This window comes from Myiozetetes cayanensis, unplaced genomic scaffold (genome assembly GCF_022539395.1).
Source record: "Myiozetetes cayanensis isolate MyiCay16 unplaced genomic scaffold, myiCay2020 scf2-11, whole genome shotgun sequence".
Taxonomy (NCBI): Eukaryota; Metazoa; Chordata; class Aves; order Passeriformes; family Tyrannidae; genus Myiozetetes; species Myiozetetes cayanensis.
In genome coordinates this window covers 983,381-1,000,239 of record NW_026087411.1, presented here as the reverse complement: position 1 = coordinate 1,000,239, position 16,859 = coordinate 983,381, and the positions used below count along the sequence as shown (strand labels likewise).

The 16,859-nt window shown below is 47.1% G+C and overlaps 1 protein-coding gene across 1 annotated transcript in view; it reads left to right on the top strand.

Annotated features, from left to right (window-relative positions):
• Positions 1-3,027: 3,027 nt before the first annotated feature.
• PSME4 (proteasome activator subunit 4) overlaps positions 3,028-16,859 on the top strand; it is a 45,039-nt gene continuing 31,207 nt past the window's right edge. Inside the window, exons 1-6 of the mRNA XM_050314900.1 lie at positions 3,028-3,262; positions 8,900-9,040; positions 9,481-9,597; positions 13,733-13,777; positions 14,449-14,598; positions 15,202-15,265. Of these exons, the coding sequence (XP_050170857.1) occupies positions 3,090-3,262; positions 8,900-9,040; positions 9,481-9,597; positions 13,733-13,777; positions 14,449-14,598; positions 15,202-15,265 (690 nt within the window). The 5' untranslated portion in view covers positions 3,028-3,089. The remainder of the gene's footprint in view (positions 3,263-8,899; positions 9,041-9,480; positions 9,598-13,732; positions 13,778-14,448; positions 14,599-15,201; positions 15,266-16,859) is intronic.

The following is a 16,859-nucleotide window of genomic DNA, read 5'->3' as shown; positions in this document are numbered from 1 at the left end:
ACTTTATGCAATAGGCACATTTCTAAGTTGTCCCTTTGGCACCTTTCAGTGCCAGCTTTGGATGACTGACCAATTTAGAAACACTGGGATGAGGGAAAGTCTGAGGAGCCCCATCAAAAAGCAAGTTATTCCTCTTTATTTCTGTAATGGGGCCTTGTGAGATATGGGAGGTCACAGACCAGGGCAGTGAGGATACAGGCATCATGAAGATCCTGTTGGATTGGCTATTCTTTTCCAAGCTAGAATCACAGAATGGTTTGGGTGGGAAGGGACCTTAAAGATCCTCCAGTCCCACCCCCTGCCATGGGCAGGGACACCTTCCACTAGCCCAGGTTGCTCCAACCTGGCCTTGGACACTTCCAGGGATGGGGCAGCTTCTCTGCTGCTGTTGCAGCTTCTGTGGGCAAGCTGTGCCAGGATTCCTTTGTAAGAGAAGCCGTGGCTGGAGATGGTGGAAAGCAGGGTTAAGCTCCCAGATCCCTGTGCCAGTGCTGGGGTCGGCTCCCCAAGGCACCGTCCGAGGAGGGAATGTGTGAACAACCCCCGGCGTGCCCTGAGCCACTGTCACCACTCCAAACTGCTCATGAATGGAAAGGTTGTATTTTCTTCACAGCTACAACACTCAGCTTCATCAATTCTCAGGATTTAGTGCCAAAACCAACAGGTGGCAGCCATATTTGGGTTGCTGGCAACTCACATTCTTCCTCCTACTTAATAAGAGAGGAAAGAGCTGTTGATGCAAGAAGCACAGACGGGTCCTGTGTTGTTAGAGGCCCGTCCTCCATCATGTGACTCGGGAACCGAATGTGCTCTCACACACGGCTGCAGCCAAAACACATTGCAAGCTTGAAGAACACGGTTATTTTTGACTCACTGGGCAAAATTTATCATTCTTGTTCCCATTTTATGAAGCAGGATGGCAGCATAACGGGGAGAGGGAAAAGGATAAGTTTTTAAATAATTATTAAATGTAATTATTAAATTGATCAGTATACAGAAAATACATTCAGAATGCAAGTACTGGATGTCTGCTTACGATTGTGAGTGGACTGGGAATCTCCTTTTCCCTTGTTTCAGACTCTGAAAAGAGGAATCATATTCCTGGGAAGGAGGAGGTAGTAGGATGACTGTCTGAGGTGCACACTTGGCATGTTTCCCCCCACAAAGGTAAGTGTTTCATTCTGGTGGAAGGCACTCATGTGTCTGAGGTTACAGATGAGAAGGTAGATTGTTGGTGCAGACAAAATATGCTCCCTGAGGTCAGAGGTGCTCACTCACACTGCAAAACGTGTGAAAAATCAAGCTTCAGTTTCAACTTGAGTCAGAAAGGGGAGGAGTATTTTTTTATAACATGGCTATGAAGCAACAGAATGCAGCTTTGACATTCCTTATGTATCTGCCAACTTCAATTGCAGAAAATTGGAGTATAATTTGGATTTTATTTTCCTCCAAGTCCAAACAAACTCTGCCTGCTTCAAATCTAATAAACTTTCCCCCATTGGAAATGCCTGTTTGAACAAGCCACCATTGCAATTACATATTGAGTGTGACACAAAATAAGTAATTTTAGACTTTTCAGTTTCACTACACATATATTTTCACTTATCCACGGCTATTGGTTTTTTATTACAGCTTCTGGGCCAGTTATCCAATTTATCCTTGTGTGAATTGGTGATAAAACTATTCATTTCATATTAATTTTGCTTGTTGTTTTCACCAGCCAAACACTAAATCAGTGTTCTTCATCCCCATAGAAATTTGAGCACGACCAAGTTTCATTTGTAACTGAGGCCAGAAAAGGGCAGAGAATTGTTTTGCCTCATGAGGCAACAGAGTTGTAAAGCCCCTGTGAAAGATGGCAGCAAACACCTTCCAAATCACAACAAAAACAATAACAAAGTCCAGCTATTTTGTAATCGTGTAAAAGTTGATATGCAATCCTCAGGATCACGTGGTACGAGTTCTTCTAGGAATGGGGGGCTGTTTCCAAAGTCTGGGACACTACACAAAATTACTGAGCTTCCTTTATTAAAAACACAGCTCTAGGAGAGTGAGAAGTGTAGATGGTGTGAGTGCACCCCTCAGGAAAATGCCATGAAGATGCCTTTGCTTGTCATATTTAGGTTTCCTGTGGCATCTCTCCTCCCTCTAATGTGTTCCAGCATTTAGTTAGCCATCTTTCTCTTTTTTTTTCATTTTTTTTTAAATTTTAAGCAGAGCTAGTTTGAGCATAAAGATCATAAAACAGGATTTGCCCTTGTCAGGAGGTTTAAATCTAATCAGTTTGCAGCTGTTGTATGGCCACGATGTAATTCTTGAGGGGAAATTCAATTAACAATTCTATTGAGGACAGCTGGAGATAACAGCTATCAGCAGTACCGGCGGCGTTATCACATATCCATCAGCGTTTATCCCACACCCACGGCCCGCGGGCGAGCTCTGCCCTCCCGGCTGGCGTTATTATTTCAAATAAGCCTCTTAGGCGGCCGCGCAATCTGCTATCAACCCGCGGGGCTAATTACGGAATCACCGCATCAATTAGGCTGGGAGAGACCTGTGAGCTCATCGAGCGCGACCTGTGACCCCGCAGGGCCGTGCCAGCCGTGCCGTGCCAGGCGGGCGCTCCCAGAGCCGCCCTGAGCTCCTCCGGGGACGGCGCCTCGTCCCCAGCGCCCGGCGCGCCCCCGCCCCGCACCGGGCTTTTCGGGCGAGGAGCGCCGCGCACAGCCGGGCGGTCACCGCTGTCCCTCGGCTACGTGTGCGGGCGGCGGCAGCTCCTCGGGAAGGGCTTTCGAGCCGCCCGCGGAGCGCGGGGGCTGAGCCCGGGCGGCCGGCGCGGCCCCTCCGCCGGCTCCCCGCGCAGGGGCTGCCCCGCGTCCCCGCCGCGCCCCGGCCGTGCCGCTGCCCCGGCGGTGGCACTGCCCTTTCCCGGCCGTGCCGCTGCCCCGGCCCCGCTGCCCCGGCTAACACCGCCGCTGCCCCGGCGCTCCCGGAGCCGCCCCGTGGCCCCTTCCGGCGGAAGTGAGCGGAGCGGGGCGGGCGGGGCGCGGCGGCCGCGGTCACCACCGGCCCTCCCGGGCAGCGCCGACATGGCCCGGCCGCCGCAGAAGGAGATCGTCTACAACAAGCTGCTGCCCTACGGCGAGCGCCTGGAGGCCGAGGCCGCCCGCTTCCTCCAGCACATCAAGGGCAACCTGGCCCGCGCCGTGCAGCTGCAGGAGCTCTGGCCCGGCGGGCTCTTCTGGACCAGGAAGCTCTCGACGTGAGTGCCGGGGCGGGACGGGCACGGGCAGCGGGGCCTCGGGCTGCGAGCGGGCGCGGCAGACCCTTCCCCTCCCCTCTCTTTCCCCTGCCGTCCCCCCCTCCCCGTGCCTGCGGGCCGCCTCCCGCATAACGGTGCGGCGGGCGCCGCTCGGGCACAGCCCGCTGTCCCGGCCGGCCGCGCCTCCGGCCGCTGCCCCGGCCCCGCTTACACAAGGCCCGCCAGCGCTGCCACATCCCAAACGGGGACAAAGGTGGCAAGAGCTCGCAAGAGCTCGCCCGCCGCTCGGAAACTTCCCAGTTTTACGAACTGAGCACTTGAGCGTTTGTTTGTTCTGCTGTTTTTAATATTTTTCTTCCTACTCGGCCACCTGTTTCACCTCCTGCCTTCTTAGGAAAGTTGTGGTTGGTGCCGTCGCTGTGTAACTTGTGCTGTAGGGGCGCAAAGTCTTTCGCTGGACGGGTGATTTGTTGGGTCAGTGCTGGCAGGATTAAATTCTGGCTTAATGCTGTGTAAACACCCTGGTGCCCTTGATATCTTGTCTGTACTGTGGCTCGGTGTAGTTTATACTGGTTTTGGCTCTGCTGTGCGTGCTGGGAAGTGGTTTTGATACAGATAAAGCCCCGTTGGTTTCATAGATAGCACCGGGTGCTACATAAGGGTTTCTTTTCGTGAGTTTTATGAAATGTGCTTGGCCCTCTTTCTTTTGGGACTCTCTGGCACTGGATGTGGCATCATATGACAGTGACTCCTGCAGCTTCAATCAGTAACTTCTGTGGATGTTTATCGCGTTATGTTGCCGAATGCCGTGTGTGCCTTTATAAGCAGTGCTCCCTACGTGCCAGGAGCAATGGAATACCTGTGTTCTGGACCATTTCCAGATCTTCACTTACAACTTCCCTCCTTCCATAAGCCATTTCTTTAACTTTAGCAAAGGATTTCATACTCATTTGCCAGCCCAGCCCGGCAGAGAGGACTGTATTGAAATGTAAGTGCCTTTCTGTTTCCCAAGAGGCAGCCTTAGATAGAATTACAGTGGTGGTTGCAAAATGACTCACATGTTTGGTTGTGTGACAGTTTGAACCTGCTTGGAACCAGTTCAACGCTGTTTCCCTTCCCACCCCCCCAGCCATCTGCTCCTCTCACTGGGGTCAGAGGTACCTGTTCCCTGGACCTGTGGTAGAGCTTCCTGTACCACTCGAGTTAAAATGAACTTAGGAGTTCTCACTGTGAGGAGGACGGGCGTGAACTGTTGAATTGTGGCTAAGCAGGCACAGAAGCCCTTTCAGAGTGTGCCGGGCTGTGTTGGAATCACCCCGTTACTCACTCTGTAGATGACAATTGCCGTTCCCACTTCAGGCTCCAGGGCACTGAATTTGGCCTGCTGAGAATGGCTGCTGTGCTGCTTTATGAATCACAGGAAGGTCAGCAGGCTCTAATTTGTGGTTTTCCACCTACTCTTTGAAGTTTGAGTTCATTGTGTGTGTTTGCAGCTTGTCTGATGCCTGTTAGTACCAGGATTCCTGGGTGGCACATTAGATGCAGCGAGGCTCTGAGTGTGTTTGGTGTGGGCAGGGAAGGAAGCAGTGGGCTTGGAGTAAAAAATGAGCTGCTGTAGTTAACGTGAGAGATGTGGTGCTGCTTAGTTTGACTCGAGAAAGTACTTCTGAGGGATGAAAGGCTGAGAGAATTGGGATTGTTCAGCCTGGAAAAGGCCCAGGGATGACTGAATTTGGCCTTCCAGTACCCAAAGGTTGCCTGCAAGAAAGGTGGAGAGAGACTTTTTACAAGAGCCTGGAGTGACAGGACAAGGGGGAATGGACTTCAGACTGACAGAGAGGAGGGTTAGATCAGATATTAGGAGAAAATTCACCTGGGAGGGTGGGCAGGCCCTGGCAGAGCTTGACCAGAGCAGCTGTGGCTGCCCCATCCCTGGAAGTGTCCAAGGCCAGGATTATGGGGCTTGGAGCAACCTGGGCTAGTGGAAGGTGTCCCTGCCCCTGGCAGGGGGTGGCACTGGGTGAGCTTTAAGGTCCCTTCCAACCCAAACCTCCTGGGATTCTGTGAAATATGTCTGTAAAAGTTTAGGCCTGGGTAAAACACTTCCAGCCATGTGGTGTCCTGATGTCACACCTAAATTAAATTACAGAATAATGACAATAAAATCCAAGTTTTGCTGTCTCTTGATAGTTGGGGATTCATCTCCAAATCAACTTGCTCCCTTTTCCCCTTCTGGACAGCTGTAATTAATAAATGAATTAAAAAGAAAAGGTCAGAATCTTCATAGTGGTATGAAGGCTGCAATATTCTGTGAAGTAATTTATGTCTTTGATCTGTTCTTTGTTTAGACAGGCAGATACAAATGTTAGTGCAAACCCGGTGATATGTGTACAAACATGTAACCCAGCCAGGAAAACAAGGGCGTGCAGATGATACACCTGCACAGTTACACCCCCTCAGGGACCCACAGCTTCACACAGCTCTTTGTGCCTCAGCAAAGAACGAAAGTGAAACTCGGCTCTTTCTCTGAATTAATAATTTGAGTACTATTTCACGGTGCCAGGGAGAATTTCTTACACACCCCACAGCTGGAAGCATGACTTGCACATGCTTATCGTGGTGCAGCTGTTCTGGGCTGATGTCATGAACTGAGCAGGGAGGGGAAAAAAGAGGCAGAGTTGGAGTTTATCAGGTGGAATGTCTGTGAGCTCATTTGCATAATTCTTTTGTGGGTAATTTTCAGCAATGACAACTGGCCCTTTGGTGGGGATGTGTGTGGAGTGTGGTGAGAGAACTTTGCTGAGAGGACAGTGAGTGACTCATGACTCAGTGAGGCTCCTGAAGCAGGTACAGCTCTTTGTCTCAAGGATTGGCACTCAAATCTGTAACCATCGCCCCAGGAGTCCTCCAGGTTTGGCTGGTAAACTGTGTCCCTTGTAAGATGCTCCCCTGGTTGTGAAAGCAGAGCAGTGAACCTCGGCTGGGTAACTTGCCCAGCGTGTGTGGGCAAAGCAGCTTGCAGCACAATAATTTGCTTCGCTGGCCTTGCACCACAACCCTTCACGGTCTCGAGGTCACAAGTGCCCACTCTTTCAGTTTTTCCCTCTGTCATGTTTTATAGATGGTTTAATTTTTTAGTTTATTTTTAGAATGTAGCCAATAAATGAGCATATTAATAGAATATAAACATTTCATTCTTGCTGTGCTTGGAGTGGACTCTGCAGCCAGGAAGAGACACAAATGCCTTCCCATGCTTTCTGCTCCAGTGGACAGGGCTGTTTGAAGCTGAGGGACACAGTTTCTGTCACTGACAGTGTTGTTTTTTGTGCTTGTCAGGCATAGACTTATTACAAAATGACATTTAACTGTCTTGCTGTAAGGTGTGGAAAAAGTGCAGCTCAGTTGTTTGGAATGAGAATGACAGGACACAGAGTTACAGGGAGGTTGGGAGCGTCTCAGTGGGACTCTGCTGAGTGCTTTAACCACTATTGCCTAAAACCCTTGGTTTACATCTTTTTTCTCATCTTTGTCAATGAAATAGCAGCTTTCCTCTGGACACATGAGGGACGTGTGTGCTGTGTGCACGTGATTTAAATAGCCCTGCTGAGCGGGATTCGTTGTTTTCCATGTTATCTGTCAAAATCTGAGCTTGAAACCACTCGTGGTCCTGTGCTGGGTGTCAGAAAATGCAAGTGGACAGCCAGGAATTTGGGGAAGTGCTCTGTTCAGTTTAAGTGAGGGGAATTTTTAACTGTAGCAGAGCAGCCAACTTTCTAGGGCACTTCAGGGTGGTCACTTGATAGGGTAGCACATTGCCTAAAAATAGGCCTATTGTACTTGTGGAGCGAGAGATTGGACAGCCTGGATTAGGGAATTGGCTGTTTGGTAATCTCCAGAGACCCTGCACTCTGGACAGAAGGCAGAGAGCTGGAAACAGAGTTTTCACTTCCTAATCATGTTTCTTAGGTTGTGTGAGTGGCTTTTGTTTGTTTGCTTGCTTGTTTTTTTTCCCCTCTCCCTGTGGCTGAACTCCAAATCAAAACCCGTGGGGCCAGCACAATGAAGGACAATTAATTTACCCTTTTGGCAGGACAGGTTGAGGCTCAGGGCTCATAAAACCTCAGAGGAACCAAAAGGGCAGTGGACTCGAGAGTTCAGGTCTCAGGGTAGTATTATCTGCTTTCTTGTAAGAAATCTTCATTTTATTTTGCAACAATTCAGTTCTAGAATCAATTTCCCCCCCCATAACCCAAATAACTGGTTTTTTTAATCCTGAAAAGCCAGCATATATTTTATAAATATATGATGAACATGCACATGTGTGATTAGCCCCTGGGTTCATGAAGTTCTGCCTGTATTCTTTCATTTAGTAATGGGGATATTTCATCCCTTGTGAGAGATATTCTGAAAATATTCCAGTTCCCCTCTGTTACAATTCACTCATTTAATCTTGGAGGAAAAGGCTGAGCACCCCTTTCTAGAAGTATTTATTTTCTGTCATTCCCTTAATGCTCAACTGGATTAAGGCAAATAATTGACCCTTTTAAACTCTGCCTCCTTCCTACATAAAGGAAAATACAGGAGCAATTTGGCATCTGGTCCTGGCGCCTGGGCAGTGACATCTCTGTGTTGAGCACGTTTCTGTGCACTTTCCTCCTTCTTCTGTTTCTTAATTAAACAGCATTTTGTGGAACAGAACTGTTGTTAGCAAATGTCAAGAAGGAGAACCAGCCAAACACTTTATTTTCGGTTATAAATAGCAGCTGACAGATAAATTGGATCTCTGTGTTTCTTTGTAGTTAAAACTTACTCTCCAGGCTTCTGCACCTTCTTTTTTTTTTTTATTATATATATATATATAATCCATTTTTGTTTCCCTGAGGATTCTTTTTGCATGTCCATTTTAGGGGTGGGAAAGTGGGTTATCCCCTATTTGCTTTGTTTGAAATAAACACAACCTGTTGAAGTGAACATTAGTGAAAATACTGCCCATCAGATGTAAACATTTAGAAATTCCCCTCTTGAAATCACTGGGAAAAAGAAAAGGGCAGTGGAAAGCAGATTTCTGATGAATCTTTTGGAGTAGTTGGAGCAATAATAAAAGTGAAAAGCTGTCTCCCAGTGAGTAGTAATTTCTAGTTGTGCCACATCTTAAATGCTGCCCTGGAACCTTATATAGGTTTTGCTGGGGCAGAATATCTTTTAAGACTTAAAACATATTTCTCTTTTCAAACTCAACTTGAAAAGAGCAAACACACCTCCCAGTGTTTTTCCTGAGGGATCTACCCCTGCGGTGAAAACAAGGGAAGCAGTGGGACACACCACCAGGAAAACTCAATGTCTAAATCAGTTGTTACTGGAAGCTACTGGATTTGGGCTTGACCTGATACTTTTTGGGTTTAATTTTAGCCTGTTTATGAAGTTGCAGTATTTGTAGGACCTTAGGGGACTGTAAACTTTATTTGGTCATTCTTCCTGTGGCTGTAGCTGCCCACCTTCCCTTGCTGTGTGCCATGGCTGGACTGGTGAGCCAGGTTTGAGTTTTGTTTCCCGAGCAGGCAGTCAGAGGAGTTGTGGCTCCGGGCTGGGTGTTGGAGTGCCCCAAACCTCGCTGACTCACCGGCTGTTTCTCGGCAGGTACATCCGCCTGTACGGCAGGAAGTTCAACAGAGAGGATCACGTGCTGTTCATCAAACTGCTCTATGAGTTGGTGACCATTCCCAGGCTGGAGATCAGCATGATGCAGGGCTTTGCACGGCTGCTCATAAACCTGCTGAAGTAAGGACACCTTCCTGTGGGCCGGGGATGCTTCCTGGGCACTTGCTCAGGGTCGTTCTATCTGTGTGTAACTGTGTGTGGTGCCCCAGGTTACCTCACTCACCTGCCCTGAGCAGCTGCTGTGGGGTCAGGAGCCCCCACGGTGCAAACACCAGCTTTAGGAGTGGTGCTGGAATGGAAGAACGTCATTTTTCCCCCCTATAAGGAAAAGCAAACATCTCAGAGAGCCAAGGTTTAATCTCAGCCAGGGGGAGGGCGAGGGCTGGCTCACAACTCAATAGTGTTTGTTTCACTTAGTCAGGAAAATCTTGGGAGTGCTGCCAGTGGCCAGCTTTTTGCTGCCTGGCCTTCCTGCAGTGGGTGCCAAACTGGGAGCAGGGGCTGGGGTGTTCCGTGTAAATGTTTCATCCTGAAGTGCTCGGTGTTTTGTTTCCTACCAGGAAAAAAGAGCTGCTTTCCAGGGATGATTTGGAGTTGCCATGGAGACCGCTTTATGAAATGCTGGAGAGGATATTGTACTCCAAAACAGAACATCTGGGATTAAATTGGTTTCCCAAGTAAGTTCGCCTTTTGAAACATTTGCTGGACCACGAGTGCCTTTAATGCTTTAAAGCACTTTGTAATTTGCTTCTAATCCCTGGAATTTGATACATGGGAAATACTCTGGTTGTGTTTTCATGAGCATATTTCAGTAACTGCGTGCAGGGCTGCACTGAATCGTGGAGCTCCCTCTGCTTGGGTTTGTCATCAAACTATGCTGGAATGGGGGCCTGGTCAGCTTCTTTTGGGATGGTAACCCAGGGTTTAGCAAATTTAACGTAGAAAACTTAACAATATTGTCGTGGTTTAACCCCAACTGGCAATCCAAGCCCTGCACAGCCACTCGCTCACTGGATAAGGGGAGGATTGGGAAAACTCAGGGGTGGGACTAAAGACAGGGAAGAATGTGAAGAAAATGAACTTTATCCCAGTCAAAACCAGCACAGGTATTAAATGCCTGCTGCTCTATAACACAGTAAGGGTTTGGGAAAAAACAGAAATGATTCTGTCCTTAAATATCTGTACTGTACTCAAAGAGATGCCATGAGAGGAAGAAATCATTTTTTCCCCAGTTAAGAATTTTAGACACGTTCTAGTGATTTTAAAAATGAGAACTTGTTTTCTTTGCTTTCTTTGCCTGTCAATCCCTCCCCATCTGTCAAATTTCCAGGATTACAATTTTCCTAATGATTCCAGTTAGGAAAGTCCTGCTCTGTAAACCACAGATTATAAAAGGTAGCACGTGGATAATGCCTTATGTTTGGTTGAGTTGAAGGTTCATGTGAAGAACTGCAGGTGAAAATGCTTGATTTGCTTTTAAAAAATAACTTTGAGTGGTACTGAAGCAGTGATTCCTGAGGGGGAGATCCTCTTGCTGATAAGGGACACGAGCAGAAAATATACAGAGCCTTGTCACTTGTTATGGAGCATTTGGGGCTGGATTTCTCTGGCGTCTGTGGAGCTGGCAAAACCATTTTGCTCAGTTTTGGTAGTTGTAGGTGAAAATGCGAAAGAGCAGAGCCTTCCTTGGTTTATTTTTATTTTAGTCTTTGTTTTGCACCTGCACCCCTTGCTTGTGGGGGTCACTTCTCATTTACTGGGTGAGGAACTTGGTAGTGGGGAGGGAACTTTTCCAGGAGGGCAAAGAAGGCTGAGCTGGGAGGAAGGTCTTGGGTGGGATGGTCTGTCTGGTTTTACCACTCCATGCAGTGCGATTCCTTCTCATACGGTGCTCCTTCTTGTTTGAGGGGTGTCTTTTTGGTGCAAATCAAGGGATACTTTTAAAAAGCTGATTTGGTTTATAGCTGTTTAATTAACTCTTGTTTTAATTCTATTTTTTTTATTTTTCACATTCAGTTCATATCGACCAGGCTGGTCTTCACCTAAAACATTTGTGCTTAATGTTTTGCATAGGTGGTAAGAAAGACTTTTTGTTGTTCAGCTCTGGCTGATGTATCTTCTGCATGTTCTGTTGGACTGTAACACTTGGCACACAGGGGGAGTTCTCTGCATAAATGGTTGTTTTGGAAACCCAGTATTTAACATGACACCACTGGTGATGAGAATGTCGCACTGGATGTGAAATCTTCTAATTGGGAAGCGAGAGAACGTGTGTGAAGTGGCTGATCAGCGGCTCTAATTTAACTAATTTAACCAGCAAATGTATTTCAGGGGTCAAATGAGAGGTGGATTTTACTCTGGAATAGCTGTTGTGTCTGACCATGGATAAAATCAGTGTTGGTGCAGGAGCACGTTCTGGAGTGAATGTACCTTCCTATTAAACCAGTGAAATCATGGAAAGTGCTTTAGCAGTGAGGTCATGGCTGCTGGAAAATCCACCCAGCCACAACCTTGGGGCTGTGAAGAGCTTGTGTGTCAGGAGTTCACCAGGAATTCTTGCAGGGAAAGCATCAGGAATTTTGGTGTGTCAGAAATGCAGAAAACTGGTGTAAGTGGCAGTGAAATTGCGGTGGGTTTTGCTTTGTTTGGGGTATTTTAGAAAGAAAGGTGTAGTTGTACCAGTGATGGTGGTGGGAGTTCTCTAAAATAACTTGTGAAACTGTAATGGGTTGCTCTTTTCATTGTCTGAATTTAAGTTCTGGAATGAGTGTCCACTTCAGGACCAGAATTTCCCTTACAGCCCAAACCTCTCCTGAAAAACTGAAATTGATGCTCCTGCTACTCTCTGATAATATGAGTCAACACTTGTCAGTTTGTGTTCATCCTTTTAACTGAAATGTGTTTGTCTTTGAAAAGGCAGGAAACCCCCCATATTTGCAAAAGAATATCACCTTTCCAAGAGAAGAAAATAAACCTGTAGTGCCCAAAAGATAACTGATGGCAGGGCTTCAGGGTGCTGTTGGGTGTTTTTTAATAGTCTCCCCAGCTGTGCTGTCCTGTCCTCTCCTCACTCGCAGTCACCAGCTGGGAACAGTACAGGACGTCTCCTCTGGGTGGGCTGTACTTGGACTGTCTCTTGGGGGGAGGTTCCTTGGGTACAAAGTCGTCTTGCTGTTGTTTTTTATTTCCTGCCTTCCTAAACTGGGGATCAGAAGCCAGGAGGGGACATCCCAATCTTTCCCCTTCGCTCTCTCACACTGGCAGGTGCTGAGATCTGACTGAAAACTTGACCTCTGGCCTCTGTGTTTAGTAAAATTCCGCTCCTTCAGGTTTTCCTTCATGACACTCGAGGGGAGTGTGGCTGATATGGGCAGAGCTTGTTTGTTTTGTCACACAAACATTTATCAGGCTCATCTTTGATGCTCATAAGGAATGTTGCTGGTTCATGCTTTATTTATCTACTCTTGGAACAACTGTTACCTGTTTTCTAACTTGTTCAATGACAATATTCACTTGAACCCAGAATTTTCCTGAGCCTCCTGCAGAGTTTGATCTGATTTTTGTGTAATGAATGGTTGGTCATTCCTCTCCAAATTTTATCAGTCAGCTCAAAATTTTCTTTCTGGTAGAGGTCTTGACTGACTGTTGCCTAAACTATCCCTAATTTTGCATCTCCTAGAGCTCTGCTGGGAGTGGAGTAGTGCTCTGAGGGCTGGCTGGGCTTTTGCTGGCTTGCACTGAAAGAGTGGTTTCTCCATATTTAATTTCTCCTGGCTTGGGTGGGATTACTGTATTTTGTGTAGGACTGGAGAGGCAGTGTGTGCATGCTCAGGGTTGGTGTGTCTCAAAGTTAATTGATCTTTGGTAGTAAAGATGATACATTTGCATCATCTTTTTCTGAGTAAAGTGACCTTTCTGTATGTTTTGGGTGCTGAATAAAGGATGCAGTATTTCTGTTCAGAGTACAGAAAGCATATCTAAAAGATGTAGGAAGTTCTTCCCCAGAACTTTAATTTTTTCATTCAGGGAATGTTTTTGTATAAAAGTGCAGTTTAATCCTGAGGTGGCTGTGTGATAAATGGAAGATCTGAGGAATGTGATCACTTATTACCTTTATGGTTCCACTGGTTGATCTCTCTGCTCCCCCCATTTTATTCTTGATTATTCTGAGATTTAGTCCTTCAGTGCTTTGGTGGCATCCCGTGACAATGTGTGTTGAAATGATCTCTCAAATAATGTTCTTGCTGTGGACGAAAACACTTCTAAAATCAGCTGCTACTTGGGAGGGAGCCGACTGAAATAACCCTCGGTTTGCAGACAGTTCACTTCTCCTTCTTAGAACCACTGGGCAAAAACCAAAACCACATTGCAAAGGTCAGATATGATGTTTGGAGCCGAAAAATAACAACCTCCCAAAGTCTGTTGCCTTTATTTATCTGGCTCATGAAGTCCATAAGCCCGTTTTTCCATTTGTGTTTTCAACTTCCCCAAGAAGTGACTTTGTTCTGCTGATTGTTCATGGATAAAGTGCAGGAGGTTACTCACAAGAAATGATAATAATTCTTCACTTCAAAGCAGGAAATGCCAGAGTAGAACGTGAAAAGCAGAACCAGGAGCCGAGCAGAGCAGTTTTAAGTGCAGTGGTTAGGTCTGTGTGGAAGGGAATTAGCTGCTGCATGTTCACAGAAGACAGTTAATTGCATCAACATTATCTTAAGCTCTCGAGGGAGAGGTCAGCAAAGGGCTGTTTGCTTTATGTTGTCACTGAAATTCGGTCATTTATTATTCCTAATGTCTCCTTTCTGCTTTCAGTTCTGTAGAAAGTGTCCTGAAAACCCTTGTGAAGAGCTGCAGGCCGTAAGTGTTTGTGCCATGGTTAATATCTCTGATCTTACCTTAAGAGGGGCAAGAAAAACGTTTAAAAAAACCCAAAACACAAAAACCCCTCTCCATTTTACCTCTCATTGTTTGGCTGGTGTTGCCCCCTCACGTTTAAAAGTTTGGGGTGGAGGGTAGAGACTTTCCTGGGGTACTTTTTTTAGCTTTTTAGTAGCCTTGGCTGCAATAATGATGTTGTATAATCAGCTGTATCTGCTGTGCATTTAAAATACTGCACTGCATAGGTATTTACTTTGGTTTAACCATAATTTAATAACCAGCATTCTTGTGATGTTTCTGTAAATGATCCTTGTGCCTTAGGTGATCTTTTTAATAATGTGAATAGTAGCTGCTGGATTTTTGTCCAGCCTTCACAGTGGAGTGGTTTTGCATTGTACAGATTCTTTTCTGGTCCAACAAGCCAAGAACCCTTCAATTTGTGTTCTTAATATGATGCACCACGATGTGCTTGATTTGCCTCTGTTCTGTGAGGGCTCTGTGGAGTTGAGGGCTGCCTGCAGTGGCCCCTGGGCACGTGGTTTTCCTGGAAAACTGGCATTTATGTCAAATTAGTAGCTGGTTTTCATTATGTCTAAAAAAAAAAGACCCAAACTTTAAAGCCAAGTCCGTGTGTGTTCACCGGTTTCCAGGTATTTCCCAGAAGACGCCACTGGGGAGATGCTGGATGAGTGGAGGCCTTTGATGTGTCCCTTTGATGTGACCATGCAGAAGGCAATCACCTACTTCGAACTCTTCCTGCCCACCACCCTCCCCCCTGAGCTGCACCACAAGGGCTTCAGGTGGGTGTCAGGGCGCCTGCAGGCACCACAGGGGTTCTCTCTGAGCCATCAGAAGGGCTGTGTGTGTGGGGCTGCACGCAGGGATCACAGGGCAGGAGGGGAGGGAATGCGCTCTGGAAAGGGCAGTGTGAGTGGGGAGGGTTTGCTCCTCAGCCTCAGGGGAGCTCAGAGGAGGAGATGATGCCACTCGTGCCCATGGGTCACCAGGGGCGAATTTCAGGGCGTGAGGCAGAGGGAAATGAGGTGTGGGTTGTTCTCACCTGGTTTCCCTGGGTTGGGATGTGGATGTGTGATGGAATGGTGAAGCTGAGGTGGGTCAGGAAGCTTCTGGTAAAGCACTCTTGTGTGAAAGGGGGATCAAAACAGACCAAGAGGAGGAGAAGGTAAAAAAAAAAAAGGCAAGGACTGAAACTCAGGGTCAGAGCTGGGGTGGGGAGATGCTGTGGCAGGCAGAGTGATACAAGCATTCCGTGTTGATCCCTGTCCTTGCTGCATGAGTTGAGGGACAGGTGAGTTCCTGCAGCCTGGCAAAGTGAGGGGTAAACTTTGAGTGAGGGAGCTGCTTTCTCAGTGTTAAATTATTTTGATTTTGTTCTCTTTCAGGCTTTGGTTTGATGAATTTATAGGCCTTTGGGTGTCAGTTCAAAATCTTCCCCAGTGGGAAGGGGTAAGTATTTGCTTTTCACCTACACCAGAAGAAACCCTCATTTAAATATTCCTACAGTGTGCCTGCAAGGAATTGAAGCCAAACAGTCATATAATGGATTTTTTTCCCTTCTGCATTAACTAGTACAAGAAAACAGAGACAATAATTTCATTGTTGGTAGCAAGCAATTACTGTCTGAATAAATGAGACTGCAGTTGTGCTTGATGAACATTATTTAATGGCTAGCTCAGACTGGCTTTTCTTTCCAGCCTTGGGAATGCTGCTGCTCATACTTGGAATTGTTCAAAGTGCTGTTGTGGTTTCTATAAATTACGATTCTGTCCTGCCTTTATCTTAACACGTCAGTGGTCCCTCATTTTGAGTGATGATGTTTTACCCTCGCTGCAGTGAGTTGTTGTCGTCTTTATTTGGGACACAGTAAAGAACCTGCACTCCCCATGGCCAGAAATTCCCTTGGGCTGTATCTTCCAAGGCAGACAGTGTGCCATGTACCTGTGTGCCCTTGCTGTGTCTCACAGGATCAGATGCAACCCTGAGGCCCGAGCAGCTCCCTGCTGAGCCCCCCAGCCGCAGCTCAGGTGCTGTGGGTGTGAGCTGGGCTGTGCTGCAGTGAAACTTGGCCTATCACCAGCTTTTTTTCCCATACTCAGTATGAACATAAGCTCATTGACCATCTGGCTGCTGCTGCTAATCTCCTGCCCATCTCCACCAGGGGAGTCCTCCGTGTCTGTGGAGGAAGCTGATTCCCAAAGCACCACTGAACGCTGCCTTTGTCCCACATCCCGCAGGTGGTTTTGGCTCCAGTTTTGTTTCATCACAAATCCAGGGAGGCAGTCCAGGTCCCAACAGTTGGCAGTTGGCCACATTTGAACGTGGGTGATGCCAAAACTCTATTTGATAGTGTCTGTATACACTTTTGCACCTTCCTCATGGCCATTCCCCCCCAGAAATCCTATTTCTGTTTCTGACAGGACAATGACAGCCTGCACTTTAATATTGTGATTTGGTTTGTTTCTGTCAAACAGTTTAACAAATAATCCTCGGCCCTCTTTCAGATAACTGGATTCTGACAGTTTCCCTGCTTTTTTCCCCCTAAACTTTCACTTCTTGTTTCCTTTGCTGTCTTGCCCACTTCCCAAAGTCAGGCTTGTTCATGTCACCAGGCTGGGATGCAGATAATTAGACATGCAGGCTCTGACTCTGCAATCCCATTTAAGCCTCTGTGTGCTGCAAGCTTCTCCTCAGCTTGCTGTGGCAGGAATTCCACTGGCTGTTTGAAGGGGAGCTGTGGAATCAATTATCTGTGTACACAGCAGGCAGTTTGTCAGTGGGTATTTCCTCATACCAAGCCAAGAAGGTGGAGAAAATGGAACCCTTGATTCAGGCTGTGTCAGGTGTGGCTTCTGGGGTTTTCCAAAGCTTGTTGTGCCCTGCAGACAGAGAAGTGAACTGTCCCTCTGTGCCTGTGTGTCTCTGAATTAGGCAGGATTCTTTCAAGCCCTTCCTTTTGGCTTCAAGATCCTGGAAGAGGCACCAAGAGCCTGATTGGTATGTCCTGATTTGGACAAGCTCCTTCGAGGAGAGTTGCTGGTTG